The sequence below is a fragment of the Entelurus aequoreus genome, linkage group LG10, assembly GCF_033978785.1.
Source record: "Entelurus aequoreus isolate RoL-2023_Sb linkage group LG10, RoL_Eaeq_v1.1, whole genome shotgun sequence".
Lineage (NCBI taxonomy): Eukaryota > Metazoa > Chordata > Actinopteri > Syngnathiformes > Syngnathidae > Entelurus > Entelurus aequoreus.
In genome coordinates, this window is record NC_084740.1 from 43,295,744 (window position 1) to 43,311,871 (window position 16,128).

At 35.1% G+C, this 16,128-nt stretch overlaps 2 protein-coding genes across 2 annotated transcripts in view; both read right to left on the reverse strand.

The window, feature by feature from the left end:
- LOC133658656 (galectin-4-like) overlaps window positions 1-14,406 on the reverse strand; it is a 35,472-nt gene extending 21,066 nt beyond the window's left edge. Inside the window, exons 1-7 of the mRNA XM_062060918.1 lie at window positions 11,128-14,406; window positions 5,112-5,200; window positions 3,695-3,899; window positions 3,510-3,623; window positions 1,761-1,787; window positions 1,659-1,685; window positions 1,559-1,591 (exon numbers count right to left, since the gene is read on the reverse strand). Of these exons, the coding sequence (XP_061916902.1) occupies window positions 1,559-1,591; window positions 1,659-1,685; window positions 1,761-1,787; window positions 3,510-3,623; window positions 3,695-3,899; window positions 5,112-5,200; window positions 11,128-11,241 (609 nt within the window). The 5' untranslated portion in view covers window positions 11,242-14,406. The remainder of the gene's footprint in view (window positions 1-1,558; window positions 1,592-1,658; window positions 1,686-1,760; window positions 1,788-3,509; window positions 3,624-3,694; window positions 3,900-5,111; window positions 5,201-11,127) is intronic.
- Window positions 14,407-14,554: 148 nt separating this feature from the next.
- Window positions 14,555-16,128, reverse strand: part of ryr1b (ryanodine receptor 1b (skeletal)) — a 297,504-nt gene continuing 295,930 nt past the window's right edge. The window contains exon 107 of the mRNA XM_062060917.1: window positions 14,555-14,777. Within this exon, the coding sequence (XP_061916901.1) occupies window positions 14,682-14,777 (96 nt within the window). The 3' untranslated portion in view covers window positions 14,555-14,681. The remainder of the gene's footprint in view (window positions 14,778-16,128) is intronic.

The window sequence follows — 16,128 nt, forward strand, 5'->3', positions numbered from 1 at the left end:
CTTCTAGCCGTCCATAGCGTTTCTACGCGTACGGATTCTTCATTCATCACTCCGAGAAGCTTTTGTAAGTTTTACAATATAACTAAAAAAATTCTTACTTAGTAAAGCGTCCCATGTGTGATTGTTAGCATTAGCTAATATGCTAACACGTTTACGAGTGTCTGTGTTAGTATTATTCACTTACAACAGAAATATTTTTGCTAGAGATGTCCGATAATACCGGTCTGCCGATATTATCGGCCGATAAATGCGTTAAAATGTAATATCGGAAATTATCGGTATCGTTTTTTTTATTATCAGTATCGTTGTTTTTTTTTGTTGTTTTTTTTTATTATTAAATCCACATAAAAAACACAAGATACACTTACAATTAGTGCACCAACCCAAAAAACCTCCCTCCCCCATTCACACTCATTCACACAAAAGGGTTGTTTCTTTCTGCAAGGGATACAGTCCGTAAGCACACATGATTGTGCGTGCTGCTGCTCCACTAATAATACTAACCTTTAACAGTTAATTTTACAAATTTTCATTAATTACTAGTTTCTATGTAACTGTTTTTATATTGTTTTACTTTCTTTTTTATTCAAGAAAATGTTTTTAATTTATTTATCTTATTTTATTTGATTAATTTTAAAAAAAAGTACCTTATCTTCACCATACCTGGTTGTCCAAATTAGGCATAATAATGTGTTAATTCCACGACTGCATATATCGGTTGATATCTGTATCGGTTGATATCGGTATCGGTAATTAAAGAGTTGGACAATATCGGCATATCGGCAAAAAGCCATTATCGGACATCCCTAATTTTTGCATTGTTTCAGTTTTGTAAATTCACCAAAACGTCATAATGTTCTGTATTCAACAAAGAGTTTTTCACAGAACACCGACAAAGACACTGAAAAGGTGTTATATTCTTTGTACTACGGCGCCATCTTTTGGACAAGTTCGCTCACTACAAGTGCTGCAGGTTGTAAATATAATCCCTGTTTCCATCCTTAAACCGGAATTATAACCGTCCATAGCGTTTCTACTCATATGGATTCTTCATTCATCACTCCAAGTAACGTTTGTAAGTTTTACAATATAACTAAAACAATTCTTATTTAATGTGTCCCATGTGTGATGTCCGTTGGAGTGTTTGCATGCATGTTTGTACGTGCTATCGTAATGTCATCAAGCTAGCATCGCTAATATGCTAACAGGTTTACAAGTGTGTGTTAGTATTATTAACTTACAATGACATTCTTTTTGTATTGTTTCACTTTCACAAATTCCTCAGTAAATCCCATCACTTTGGAGAGCTAGCTTGCGCAGCTAGTGGGTCCATGACGATGACTTTTGTTTTGTGTGATTGTCCATTTTACTGCCCTAATACAGACACCGTTTGGAAACAATTAAGGTATGTAAATAAACATTTACAGAATATTTCCTGCAGCTTATATAAGGAAACATATTTATTTCTTCTGAAATCCGGTGGGTGTGGCCTAAATATCGCTGCGCTTAATGGAGGGGAAAATAGGTTCCTAATAAAAATGTTTGATGAAGATCTTACTGCACAGTCCATGCCTCCGCCCGGGTATCCTCCCTGCAGCACAAGTAAAAAGAGGTGAGGACATTCTTGAGATGGAAGATGAAGAACTGAGCTGACGTACCGCTGGGCCTCCTCCGGGGTGACATCCCTGCTAGCAACACACGCTGCTTTAGCACTTTGGCAAAACAGCAATTGATGGATGCTGGAAATGATGTGTACTTACGTCCATGCCTCCGCCCATGCCTCCGCCCTGCAAAGAGCAGAGTACAATTTAAGGATCATATCTATTGACAAACTGATGAGTAAATGAATTTGTCTCCAAATGCCAAGTGTGCTGTTTTTGACAAAGTGCCTTCATGTCTAACTTTCTGTTCCTGCTGCCTCTCCCTGTTGCCATGGCAACATTCTGCCTAGCAACACATCTTTCACATTTTCATTTATTTGTTCATTTATAGAAGTTGTTCAACATACTGTAACTGATCTTGCTTTATTTGTTCATCATTTATTATTTTTTCATTGTTTATGTGTTTATTATTTATGTATTATGTATTTATATATTGTTTATTTATAGAAGTTGTTCAACACACCGTAACTGATCTTGCTAGCTTGCTTTATTTGTTCATTATTTATTGTTTATTTCATCATTATTTATATATTATGTATTTATTTATTATTTATATATTGTTTATTTATAGAAGTTATTCAACATACTGTAACTGATTTTGCTAGCTTGCTTTATTTTTTCATTATTTATTAATCTAGTATTTGTTTATTTATTATGTATTATTTATTTATAGAAGTTGCTCAACATACTGTTACTGTTCTTGCTTTATTTATGTATTATTTATTTCTCCCTTAATAATGTATTATTTTATTTATATATTGTTTATTTATTTATAGAAGTTATTCAACACACTGTAACTGATCTTGCTAGCTTGCTTTATTATTTTTTCATTATTTATTTGTTTATTATTTATATATTATGTATTTATTTATCTATTGTTTATCTATAGAAGTTGTTCAACACACTGTAACTGATCTTGCTAGCTTGCTTTATTTGTTCATTATTTATTGTTTGTTTCTTCATGATGTATTTGTTTATTATTTATTTTTTATGTATTAATATATATATGATGATTTATTTATAGAAGTTATTCAACATGATGTAACTGATCTTGCTAACTTGCTTTATTTTTTCATTATTTATTTGTTTATTTCTTAATTATGTATTTAGTTATTTATTTATAGAAGTTATTCAACATACTGTAACTGATCTTGCTAGCAAGCTTTTTTTGTTTATTATTTATTTCTCCTTTTATTTGTTTATTTATTATTTATGTATTACTTATTTATTTTGTAGAAGTTGCTCAACATACTGTAACTGTTCTTGCCTTATTTGTTCATTATTTATTTCTCCCTTAATAATGTATAATTTATTTATGTTTTTATTTATTATTTTTGTATTAATCATTTTATAAAAGTACTGTAAAGCTTGCTTTATTTGTTCATTATTTATTGTTTATTTCTTCATTATTTGTTCATCTTATAGAAGTTGCTCACCTGCCGCCTCTCCCTGTCCTTGATGTGCACAAATGCCGTTGCCAAGGAAACATTCTGCCTAGCAACAAATGCGTCACATGACCAGGAAGAAGCTGTTCTTGCTAGTCAGCTTGATGAGTTGTTTATGTTTGCAGGATTTATTTATTTACTTTACAGAAGTCGCTCATTTTAGCATGAATTCAGTTTTGGTCTATTGCGCTTTAAAAATGTCACCATGAAGGAAATAAGGATTCAAATAAGATATTTTGGTTTTCCGCACATAGAAAATCTTGTTGAAAGATTCTGCAACATCCCGAGGATGTTTCCTTTAAGAATTGTTTTCAGAATAAAAGACAAAAACCTAATTTGACGTACACGAGGTGCGTTCACCAGTTTTTAGTATCTATGTTTAGCCCAGGTTCTACAGACTCACCCCCATGATGTTGATGGTCTGGATGGACACGTCTCCTCCGATCTGCAGGCCGCACACCCGGGCCCAAGGCAGGCGGTGCTGGAAGGTGTGGAAGTCTTTGCCGTCCACCTTGATCTGTGGGACCAGGTGGTGAGTCAGGTGGTGGATTAGGTGGTGTGTCAGGTGGCGAGGTGAGCGTGTCACACCTGGTAGCCTTGTGAGGAGCAGACGATGACCATCTCAAAGGCCTCCCCCTTGCTGAAGGGCATGTCCCGGACCTTCTCCTCCTGGTCCCAGGACGCCCCCTGCCGCGTGTTGAAGACCACCTTGTCCCTGCCGTCAAAGCGAGGGTTGAAGTGGAGGGCGATGTCACTGGACTCAGACTGACCACACAGCAGGTTGATGAAGAACCTGCAGACAGTCAGCTTGCAGTCACCTAACACACTTTCTTTGGGTCCTTACGCTCTTCTAACATTCTAGAACACTTTTACTGACTGCTGATGTCATCCACACACCCCACACCCCCACACCCTCCTTGTCAGATCTCCACTAACACCCCGACACTCCCGCACTCCGACACTCCCGCACTCCGACACTCCCTCACTCCGACACTCCCGCACTCCGACACTCCCGCACTCCGACACTCCCGCACTCCGGCACTCCCGCACTCCCGCACTCCGGCACTCCCGCACTCCGACACTCCCGCACTCCGACACTCCCGCACTCCGACACTCCCGCACTCCGGCACTCCCGCACTCTTACACTCCCGCACTCCGACACTCCCGCACTCCGACACTCCCGCACTCCGACACTCCCGCACTCCGGCACTCCGGCACTCCGGCACTCCGGCACTCTTACACTCCCGCACTATTACACTCCCGCACTCTTACACTCCCGCACTCTTACACTCCCGCACTCTTACACTCCCGCACTCTTACACTCCCGCACTCCGACACTCCCGCACTCCGACACTCCCGCACTCCGACACTCCCGCACTCCGACACTCCCGCACTCCGACACTCCCGCACTCCGACACTCCCGCACTCCGACACTCCCGCACTCCGACACTCCCGCACTCCGACACTCCCGCACTCCGACACTCCCGCACTCCGACACTCCCGCACTCTTACACTCCCGCACTCTTACACTCCCGCACTCCGACACTCCCGCACTCCGACACTCCCGCACTCCGACACTCCCGCACTCCGGCACTCCCGCACTCCCGCACTCCGGCACTCCCGCACTCCGACACTCCCGCACTCCGACACTCCCGCACTCCGGCACTCCGGCACTCCCGCACTCTTACACTCCCGCACTCCGACACTCCCGCACTCCGACACTCCCGCACTCCGACACTCCCGCACTCCGGCACTCCGGCACTCTTACACTCCCGCACTATTACACTCCCGCACTATTACACTCCCGCACTCTTACACTCCCGCACTCTTACACTCCCGCACTCTTACACTCCCGCACTCTTACACTCCCGCACTCTTACACTCCCGCACTCCGACACTCCCGCACTCCGACACTCCCGCACTCCGACACTCCCGCACTCCGACACTCCCGCACTCCGACACTCCCGCACTCTGACACTGCACACTGTGACACTGCTGGCCTCACCTGGTGATGTTGTCCGGCACAGAGCCGTGGAAGTAGATGGAGGCTCCCTCCCTCAGACCTCCATAGATGGGCCCCATGTAGGGGATGGTCTGTAGGGGTGACAACACTCTCACTGACATCAGGTAGTAGTAGTAGTAGTACTTCATCGTGTGTACACACCAGGGTTGTACGCTACTAGTATAGTATCGCAGTACTTATCAATCAAAAACGGTACTATACTCTGTTTGAAAAGTACCCTTTCCCTATTTTTATTTATTTTTCAACGATCATGACGGCACGTCATGAACTTGCTGGTTTTACGAGCAGGGGAGCATGCGCACACACACACACACGGAGTACTTACAAGCAGACACAAAGGGAGAATGGCTTAAAAAGTCAAGATAAAGGTGAAGTTATAACACTGAAACACCCTCAGGAAGAGCTGCTTTAACACATGGCTAGCTAGTTAGCGGCAAACGTCCATTCACAGTCGGCAGGGTTTTAGCTACTTCTAAATCACTAATCCTCGTCTCCATGGCGACAAATAAAGTACAAGTATCATTATCTCTGGAGGACGAGGAATAGCTAAACATGCTTCACTGTAAGAGGAGACAATAGCTAACCGCTAACAGCAAGCCTGAAGGTAAACAAATGCCATGGGTGGATCTACACCTGACATCCACTGTAATGATACCAAGTACAAGAGCAAATTTAGTCGATACTACTATGATTACATTGATCATCTTTTTTCACAACTAATATTATGTTTCTGAAGTCAGTAAATACGTCCCTGGACACATGAGGACTTTGAATATGACCAATGTACAACAATTCTTCTCAACTAAAGAGAAGAAATATAACCTTAGAGGAAAATGTCATTGAAAACATTTGTATGCACGTACAACACTTAGAACCTTTAGCATATCAGTATGTGGAATTCCATGATTAAGTAATGAAGTTAAACATTGTACTGATATGATCCACTTTAAGAGGTTGTTCAAATTAATTTGTGCTTACAAGTCTCGTCTTAAGACCCACTTTTATTCTTTGGCTTTTAACACTACGTGAGTTGTGTGGTCCTCTGTGTTTTTTTTATTATAAATTCTGATTTCTATTTACTGTTTTAATTGGTTTTTCCCTTTAAAATCGTTTTTAATCATTTTTTTTATTTTTTTATTTTTATATTGGTTCTATATTTATTTTTTGTTTTTATTCAGTCATTGGTGGAGCTAAGGATAATATTTGATTATTATTTTAATATTATTTTTATTATTGTTGTGCAGCACTTTGGAAACATTTTTGTTGTTTAAATGTGCTATATAAATAAAGTGGATTGGATACAAAGTACAAAGAAGAAGAATTATGAGAATTACTTTCAACCTTATTGAAAATAAGATATTCTTTATCTCAGTACGTTAATAATGACTGAATTAATTACATATTACAAAACTGTTGTGTATACTAATTCACAGATGTTATTTTATTATAAGAAGGTCAGTAAATGAATGTATATATTTGTAAACGCTCTGAAGTGGGAAAGGGGTACGATCAAATAAGCTTTGCTTCTTCCTACTCCTTTTCGGACATGATGTAAAGCAGGGGTCACCAACGCAGTGCCCGCGGGCACCAGGTAGCCCGTAAGGACCAGATGAGTCGCCCGCTGGCCTGTTCTAAAAATAGCTGAAATAGCAGCACTTACCAGTGAGCTGCCTCTATTTTTTTAATTGTATTTATTTACTAGCAAGCTGGTCTTGCTTTGCCCGACATTTTTAATTCTATAGATACAAAACTCAAATAGAATTTGAAAATCCAAAAAAATATTTTAAAGACTTGGTTTTCACTTGTTTAAATAAATTCATAAATTTTTTTACTTTGCTTTTTATAACTTTCAGAAAGACAATTTTAGAGAAAAAATACAACCTTTTTTAAACACATATACCTTTTTACCTTTTAAATTCCTTCCTCTTCTTTCCTGACAATTTAAATCAATATTCAAGTAAAAAAAAATTTTTTATTGTAAAGAATAATAAATACATTTTAATTTAATTCTTCATTTTAGCTTCTGTTTTGTTGACGAAGAATATTTGTGAAATATTTCTTCAAACTTATTATGATTAAAATTCAAAACAATTATTCTGGAAAATCTAGAAAATCCGTAGAATCAAATTTAAATCTTATTTCAAAGTCTTTTGAATTTCTTTTAAAAATTTTATTCTGGAAAATCTAGAAGAAATAATGATTTGTCTTTGTTAGAAATATAGCTTGGTCCAATTTGTTATATATTCTAACAAAGTGCAGATTGTATTTTAACCTATTTAAAACATGTCATCAAAATTCTAAAATTAATCTTAATCAGGAAAAATTACTAATGATGTTCCATAAATTATTTTTTTAATTTTTTCAAAAAGATTCGAATAAGCTAGTTTTTCTCTTTTTTTTTTCGGTTGAATTTTGAATTTTAAAGAGTCGAAGTTGAAGATAAACTATGTTTCAAAATGTAATTGTCATCTTTTTCGTGTTTTCTCCTCTTTAAAACCGTTCAATTAAGTGTAAATATCATTTATTATTAATAATTACATAGAGTTAAAGGTAAATTGAGCAAATTGGCTATTTCTGGCAATTTATTTAAGTGTGTATCAAACTGGTAGCCCTTCGCATTAATCACTACCCAAGAAGTAGCTCTTGGTTTCAAAAAGGTTGGTGACCCCTGATGTAAAGGGAAATGATACGAAACTGTGTGATGTATTATACTTTTTTCTTTCTTTCTTTTAGTTTATTTCGAACATGAACACATTTACATCATAATACATCACACAATTTCATATCATTTCATTTACATCATGCCCGAAAAGGAGTAGGAAGAAGCAAAGCTTATTTAATCCTACCCCTTTCCCACTTCAAAGCGTTTACAATTATATAAAATCATTTACTGACCTTTTTATATAATAAAATAACATCTATGAATTAGTATATACAACAGTTTGTAATATATAAATAATTAATTCAGTCATTATTAACGTACTGAGATGAAGAATATAAGTGTAAGTGTGTTCATGTTCCAAATAAACTAAAGAAAAAGAAGAAGAAAGAATGTATGATCCTGTAACTACTAACTAAATGTGTGGTATCATCCAAAACTAATGTCAAGTATCAAAGAACAGAAGAATAAGTGATTACATTTTCACAGAAGAAACAGACAATAAACAGATATTAACAGTAAATGAACAAGTAGATTAATAATCAATTTTTACAGCTTGTCCTTTATAATGTGTACATACTAATAGGTAGATCAGGGGTGTCCAAAGTGCGGCCCGGGGGCCATTTGCGGCCCGCAGCTAATTGTTTACCGGCCCGCCACACATTCTGGAAATACTATTGTAAAAATAAAAAAGAACATTAAAAAAAGTGGAATGAGGTTAAATCTAACGAGAAAAAGTTGCAATGTTGACACAAAAGCTGCCATGCAGGCTGTTTTTTTTTTTCTTTTGTCTTTCTTTATTTTTATTTTTTTGCCATTGCTCAAAAAAAAAAAATAATGACAAAAAAATCCATGTTATAATGAATTATTTTCAGGGCTCCAATGACTTCAAATATTTCACTTTAAAATGTTTTATGTGGTAAATATATTGCATATATTGTGTAGTAGCCATATACAAACATCAAAGTTTTCTTTGACAAAAGCGCATAAAACAAACAAAGTAATAGTTCCAGCATAAAATGGACAGATATATCTGAAGTTGATCTTGTGACTTAAGTGTTGAAAGTCAAAGAAAAACCTAATAAAAATGTATCACTTTATGAGTGGGGCACCTTTTGGATCCCAAATATATTTAGTGATTTTTTATTTATCTTTTCACTGTGATTACTCAAAAATATGAACAAATTAAAATCAATGGTGTCCTGCATTATTGATCTTTTAGGGCTCTAATTACTAAATACTGCATATTTCAGTTTTACTATAAAAAAACTAATTTGTTTTTGACAGAAAAGCCATAAAACATTTTTTTTTAATTTGTTTTACTTTATATCAACTTGAAGTTGATATAGAGATTTACTGTAAGCGTTAAATAATAAAAAATAAATAATAATCTGACTTATTTTTAACACTTTAATGACTGAGACCCTTTATTTATGGTCCCCGGGACCCCTAAAGGTAAAATAAATTTTAAAAATCCATATATTTTGTTATGGTTTGAAAATGAAAAATATCAAAATGGCCCCCACATGCTTTAATTTTTCCGTGTGCGGCCCTCAGTGGAAAAAGTTTGGACACCCCTGAGGTGTATAAATCAGTGGTCCCCAACCTTTTTGTAGCTGCGGACCGGTCAACGCTTGAAAATTTGTCCCACGGACCGGTGGGGAGAGGGGGGGGGGTGTATTTAAAAAAAAAAAATTTTTTTTTTTACATAATGAATACAATCATGTGTGCTTACGGACTGTATCCCTGCAGGCTGTATTGATATATATTGATATATAATGTATATATTGTGTTTTTTATGTTGATTTCATTAAAAAAAAAAAAAAAAAAAAAAATTATTATTATTATTTTTTTTTAAATTCTTAATTCGGTACCGGGCCGCGGTCCGGTGGTTGGGGACCACTGGTATAAATGACACAGTATGTTACTGCATACATCAGCAGACTAATTAGGAGTCTTTGTTTGTTTACATCAGGGGTCACCAACCTTTTTGAAAGCAAGAGCTACTTCTTGGGTAGTGATTAATGCGAAGGGCTACCAGTTTGATACACACTTAAATAAATTGCCAGAAATAGCCAATTTGCTCAATTTACCTTTAACTCTATGTTATTATTAATAATTAATGATATTTACACTTAATTGAACGGTTTAAAAGAGGAGAAAACACGAAAAAAAATGACAATTAAATTTTGAAACATAGTTTATCTTCAATTTCGACTCTTTAAAATTCAAAATTCAACCAAAAAAAAGAAGAGAAAAACTAGCAAATTCGAATCTTTTTGAAAAAATTAAAAAAATAATTTATGGAACATCATTAGTAATTTTTCCTGATTAAGATTAATTTTAGAATTTTGATGACATGTTTTAAATAGGTTAAAATCCAATCTGCACTTTGTTAGAATATATAACAAATTGGACCAAGCTATTTTTCTAACAAAGACAAATAATTATTTCTTCTAGATTTTCCAGAACAAACATTTTAAAAGACATTCAAAAGACTTTGAAATAAGATTTAAATTTGATTCTACAGATTTTCTAGATTTTCCAGAATATTTTTTTTGAATTTTAATCATAATAAATTTGAAGAAATATTTCACAAATATTCTTCGTCGAAAAAACAGAAGCTAAAATGAAGAATTAAAATAAAATGTATTCATTATTCTTTACAATAATACAATTTTTTTTTACTTGAACATTGATTTAAATTGTCAGGAAAGAAGATGAAGGAATTTAAAAGGTAAAAAGGTATATGTGTTTAAAAATCCTAAAATAATTTTTAAGGTTGTATTTTTTTCTCTAAAATTGTTTTTCTGAAAGTTATAAGAAGCAAAGTAAAAAAATAAATGAATTTATTTAAACAAGTGAAGACCGAGTCTTTAAAATATTTTCTTGGATTTTCAAATTCTATTTGAGTTTTGTCTCTCTTAGAATTAAAAATGTCGAGCAAAGCGAGACCAGCTTGCTAGTAAATATATACAATTTTAAAAATAGAGGCAGCTCACTGGTAAGTGCTGCTATTTGAGCTATTTTTAGAACAGGCCAGCGGGCTACTCATCTGGTCCTTACGGGCGACCTGGTGCCCGCGGGCACCGCGTTGGTGACCCCTGGTTTACTTACTACTAAAAGACAAGTTGTCTAATATGTTCACTATTTTATTTAAGGACTAAATTGCAATAATAAACATGTTTCATGTACCCTAAGATTTTTTGTTCAAATAAAGCCAATAATGCCATGTTTTGTGATGCCCTTTATTTAGAAAGTACCGAAAAGTATGAAAATAAATGTTGGTAGCGGTAGCAAAATAGTGGTATGGGGGCCACAGTAAGAGGAAGTACTCACAGGGCCGTAGACGGGCTGGTACCCGGGAGGAGCGACAAAAGCCATGGCGTGGGCTGGGTGAGGCGCACTAGCAGGGGGGCCACCTTTATAGCGAACAGCAGGGAGGGGCGCCATGTTGACTTTGGAGGTGCAGCACGCACATTAACCTTTGACCCCGCAGAGGAGCGGCACTCCGACAGTAAAAACCATGATCAAGATTCTTGTTTTCCTTCCCTGGTGGGGCAAAGGACGATGTCCCTCGCCCAGGACAAACACGGACACAAAGGACCTTATCTTCTTCTTCTTCTTCCTCCACGCCATGTTTGCTTTAGATAAGCAGCGCAGGAAACATCAAGGTGCAACAAAACGTGTTACCTTTCACATTTCAACCCATACGACACCTGGCAACCCATACTGCTACTCAACAATCCAAGTTGTGGTTTTCATTAACAAATTGCAACATGCCATGTAAAATTGCTAATGCTAATCAGTAGCATGTATATGGCATATTTAATGCAAAATAGCGTTTTGAAAGGTGGAGCCCCACTGTTGAGTGCTTTCTACCAGGCATGCTTGCTTTGTTAACATGTAACGTTACTTGCCCGCCAAGTGCTTAAGCGGGCAACCGAAGGTGACAAAAGGTATCGAAATATGGTCCAGGCAGAATTATTCTCCTGTGAGTGCTTTAAGATGGGAAAGTATAAATGCTTCCATGTCTCCAAAAGTGTCACGGGATTGGTCGCTTATATCACAGTTCCTTGTTGGGCCGCCAGAAAACATTTGTTAGTTGTATTACACTTTTCCACCACTTGTGGCAGTAATGACAATACCAGACAAACAGAAGAAGTCTGGAGCTTAAGTCACAGAGAAATTTCTTAAGCGCAAAAAATTATGATTAAAATGGTTAAGCAGTATTTTTATTTGCACTTCAATTTTATTGACAGTTTAGGAAAATATATATTATTAATTATTATTGATTTAGCACTGCTTAATTGTATGTACATTTATTTTTCATCAGTTTTTATGAGTGCCTTCTTTTACAGTATATTTGATCATTACTCACATTTGCAATCAGCCTGACCTAAGCCTTGATAATATTCTTTGAGATAAACATGCTTTACTTTCATTTGACATTCCATACTTGGAAATCTTCTTTAAAAACGCACTTATTTGCGCTGGCGTTTAACACAAGCTGAGCTGGATTTATGCATGTACATTTTTATCTATTTGAACTGTGTTTTATATATAGAATGTTTGTATTTATTGTATTTTTTTATTATTTTTATTTTATCCGCTTTTGGGGTTTTTTTGCACTATTTTTATGCATTTTAACTGTTAGTATGTAGAATGTTTTGTATTTATTGTGATTATTATTTTTAATCTTTTACCGTTTGTCTTTTTTCTCTCACTATTTTTATGCATTGTAACTGTTTTATATGTAGAATGTTTCATATTATTTTAAAATGTTTAATCTTTTGTCTTTTTTGCACTACTTTTATGCATTTTAACTGTAATATGTAGAATGTTTTGTATTTATCTTGATTTTCATTATTTTTAATCTTTTACCTTTTGCAGTACTTGTATGCATTTTAACTGTGTTTTATATATAGAATGTTTTATATTTATTGTGATGTTTATTATTTTTAATCTTTTACTTTTTGTTTTTTGCACTATTTTTTATGCATTTTAACTGTGCTTTATATGTAGAATGTTTTGTATTTACTGTGATATTAAATATTTTTATTCTTTTACATTTTGTCTTTTTTGCACTATTTTTATGCATTTTAACTGTGTTTTATATGTAGAATGTTTTGTATTTACTGTGATTTTTATTATCTTTAATCTTACTTTTTGTTTTTTGCACTATTTATATACATTTTAACTGTGTTTTATACATAGAATGTTTCGTATTGTGATTTGTATTATTTTTTTACCTTTTGTTATTTTACACTATTTTTATGCATTTCTTCTGTTTTATATGTAGAATGTTTAATATTATTTCTTTAATTTTTGATCTTTTACCTTTTGTCTTTTTTGCACTATTTTTATGCATTTTAACTGTTTTATATATGTATGTTTTGTATTTATTGTGATTTTTAATCTTTTACCCTCCGTTTTTTTTGCACCATTTTTTATGCATTTTAACTGTTTTATATGTAAGTTTTGTATTTGTGATTTTTATATTTTTAATCTTTCACCTTTTGTTTTGTTTTTTGCACTATTTTAATGCATTTTATATGTTTAGTATATAGAATGTTTTGTATTTATTGTAATTTTTAATCTTTTACCTTTTGTCTTTTTTGCACTATTTTTATGCATTTTATGTTTTGTAATGTATAATGTTTTGTATTTATTGTAATTTTTTATTATTTTTAATCTTTTACCTTATGTCTTTTTTGCACTATTTTTAAGCATTTTCACTGTTTTATACTGTATGTAAAATGTTTTGTATTTATTGTGATTTTTTTGTTTTTTTAATCTTTTACCTTTTGTTTTTTGCACTATTTTTATGCATTTTAACTTTGTTTTATATATAGAATGTTTTGTATTTGTGATTTTTATTATTTATAATCTTTTACGCTTTTGTTTTTTTTTTGCACTATTTTTATGCATTTTAACTGTTTTATATATAGCATGTTTTGTGCTTGTTGTGATTTTGATTATTATTATTTTACCTTTCTGTTTTAATATGTACAGCACTTTGGGGCAGTTTTAAAAATGTGCTATAGAAATAAATCTACCTTGACCTTGACAAGGTTATCCTGTCAAACTGTACGTTAGATCTAACAGATGAATACTGTTCAAATGTCAATATTCGAGTGGAGGTCCAAAAGGTTAATGACCCCTAGCTCACATGATATACGGAACCTAGCGGGGTCTGGACACTCACTGAAGGTCTTCTTATTCTCTGGCAGAGCAGGCACCACAAATGAGTGAAACCTCATCTTGTGTGGGCGTGGCCCAGAAGAGAAAAGGGCGGAGCCACAAGCATGCAAAAGGAGCACACGTGACCCCGTGAGTGAACCCCTTTATTATCAGGACCCAAAGAGCAGTCCAGTGAGGTCGCTGCTTCACACCTGAGAGTAAACACACACTCAAAGCCATGGGAGAGCAAACAGGTGGTGCAACATGTCCTCCACAGGAAAATAAATAGTAAGAAGTGGGAAGAAGACAGACATGAGTGGTAAGACTTGAGAGTGCAAAGTGTCTGTGCGGCCGCTTCACACGCTGACTGACCACACTCTGCTCTTACGGCCACCACCGCTTGTGGAGGGGCCCAGAAAAGAGTGGGCCCCCCCCCCGCCCGCTGTAAATAAAGCGTATCCAAAAGCAGTGACTTTGCTATAGGCACTAAAACGCAGCGTCCGCACGCTCACCTTGGGGCTGTTTAACAGATGATGCGTTCAGGGACCGCGGTAAGGAGATGTGGGAGACGCCAGGATTGTTTAAAAAAAAAAAAAAAAAAAAAGGGCAGTCATTCCCGTGAGGTTAAGGTTCAAACCGGATTGCTGCAGGCGTGCAGTCAGAGTGTGCATAGCGTGGCGTTATTGACGTCTTCATCTGGGCCAGAGTTCTTATCCCAGCTGGTCCTCGTACTGCTTGCGGAAGCAGTCTCCGGCAGGGAAGAAGTCCCAGCAGCGCTCCTGGTACATCTTCCACACATACGACTCCTGAGAGACAATAAGCAGGGGCAAAACACCCGTTAACGCAAGGCTATCCAAAGCGCCGTTTGTGGCAGGCAGCTCATTTTTTAAAGCTGTTTTTTTTCTTTAAAACTGTCATCGCTCCAAAAATAATAATGAATCAAAATCAATGGTGTTATGAATTTTTGACCTATTTAAGACTCTAATTCAGGGGTCACCAACCTTTTTGAAAGCAAGAGCTACTTCTTGGGTAGTGATTAATGCGAAGGGCTACCAGTTTGATACACACTTAAATAAATTGCCAGAAATAGCCAATTTGCTCAATTTACCTTTAACTCTGTTATTATTAATAATTAATGATATTGACACTTAATTGAACGGTTTAAAAGAGGAGAAAACACGAAAAAAATGACAATTACATTTTGAAACATAGTTTATCTTCAATTTCGACTCTTTAAAATTCAAAATTCAACCGAAAAAAAGAAGAGAAAAACTAGCAAATTCGAATCTTTTTGAAAGAATTAAAAAAATAATTTATGGAACATCTTTAGTAATTTTTCCTGATTAAGATTAATTTTAAAATTTTGATGACATGTTTTAAATAGGTTAAAATCCAATCTACACTTTGTTAGAATATATAACAAATTGGACCAAGCTATATTTCTAACAAAGACAAATCATTATTTCTTCTAGATTTTCCAGAACAAACATTTTAAAAGACATTCAAAAGACTTTGAAATAAGATTTAAATTTAATTCTACAGATTTTCTAGATTTTCCAGAATAATTTTTTTTGAATTTTAATCATAATAAATTTGAAGAAATATTTCACAAATATTCTTCGTCGAAAAAACAGAAGCTAAAATGAAGAATTAAATTAAAATTTATTTATTATTCTTTACAATAATAAAAAAAATGTTTTACTTGAACATTGATTTAAATTGTCAGTAAAGAAGAGGAAGGAATTTAAAAGGTAAAAAGGTATATGTGTTTAAAAATCCTAAAATCCTTTTTAAGGTTTTTTTTTTTCTCTAAAATTGTTTTTCTGAAAGTTATAAGAAGCAAAGTAAAAAAATAAATGAATTTATTTAAACAAGTGAAGACCAAGTCTCTAAAATATTTGCTTGGATTTTCAAATTCTATTTGAGTTTTGTCTCTCTTAGAATTAAAAATGTCGGGCAAAGCGAGACCAGCTTGCTAGTAAATAAATACAATATTAAAAATAGAGGCAGCTCACTGGTAAGTGCTGCTATTTGAGCTATTTTTAGATCAGGCCAGCGGGCTGCTCATCTGGTCCTTACGGGCTACCTGGTGCCCGCGGGCACTGCGTTGGTGACCCCTGCTCTAATTGATTCAATCAAATGTTCCATTTTGAAACT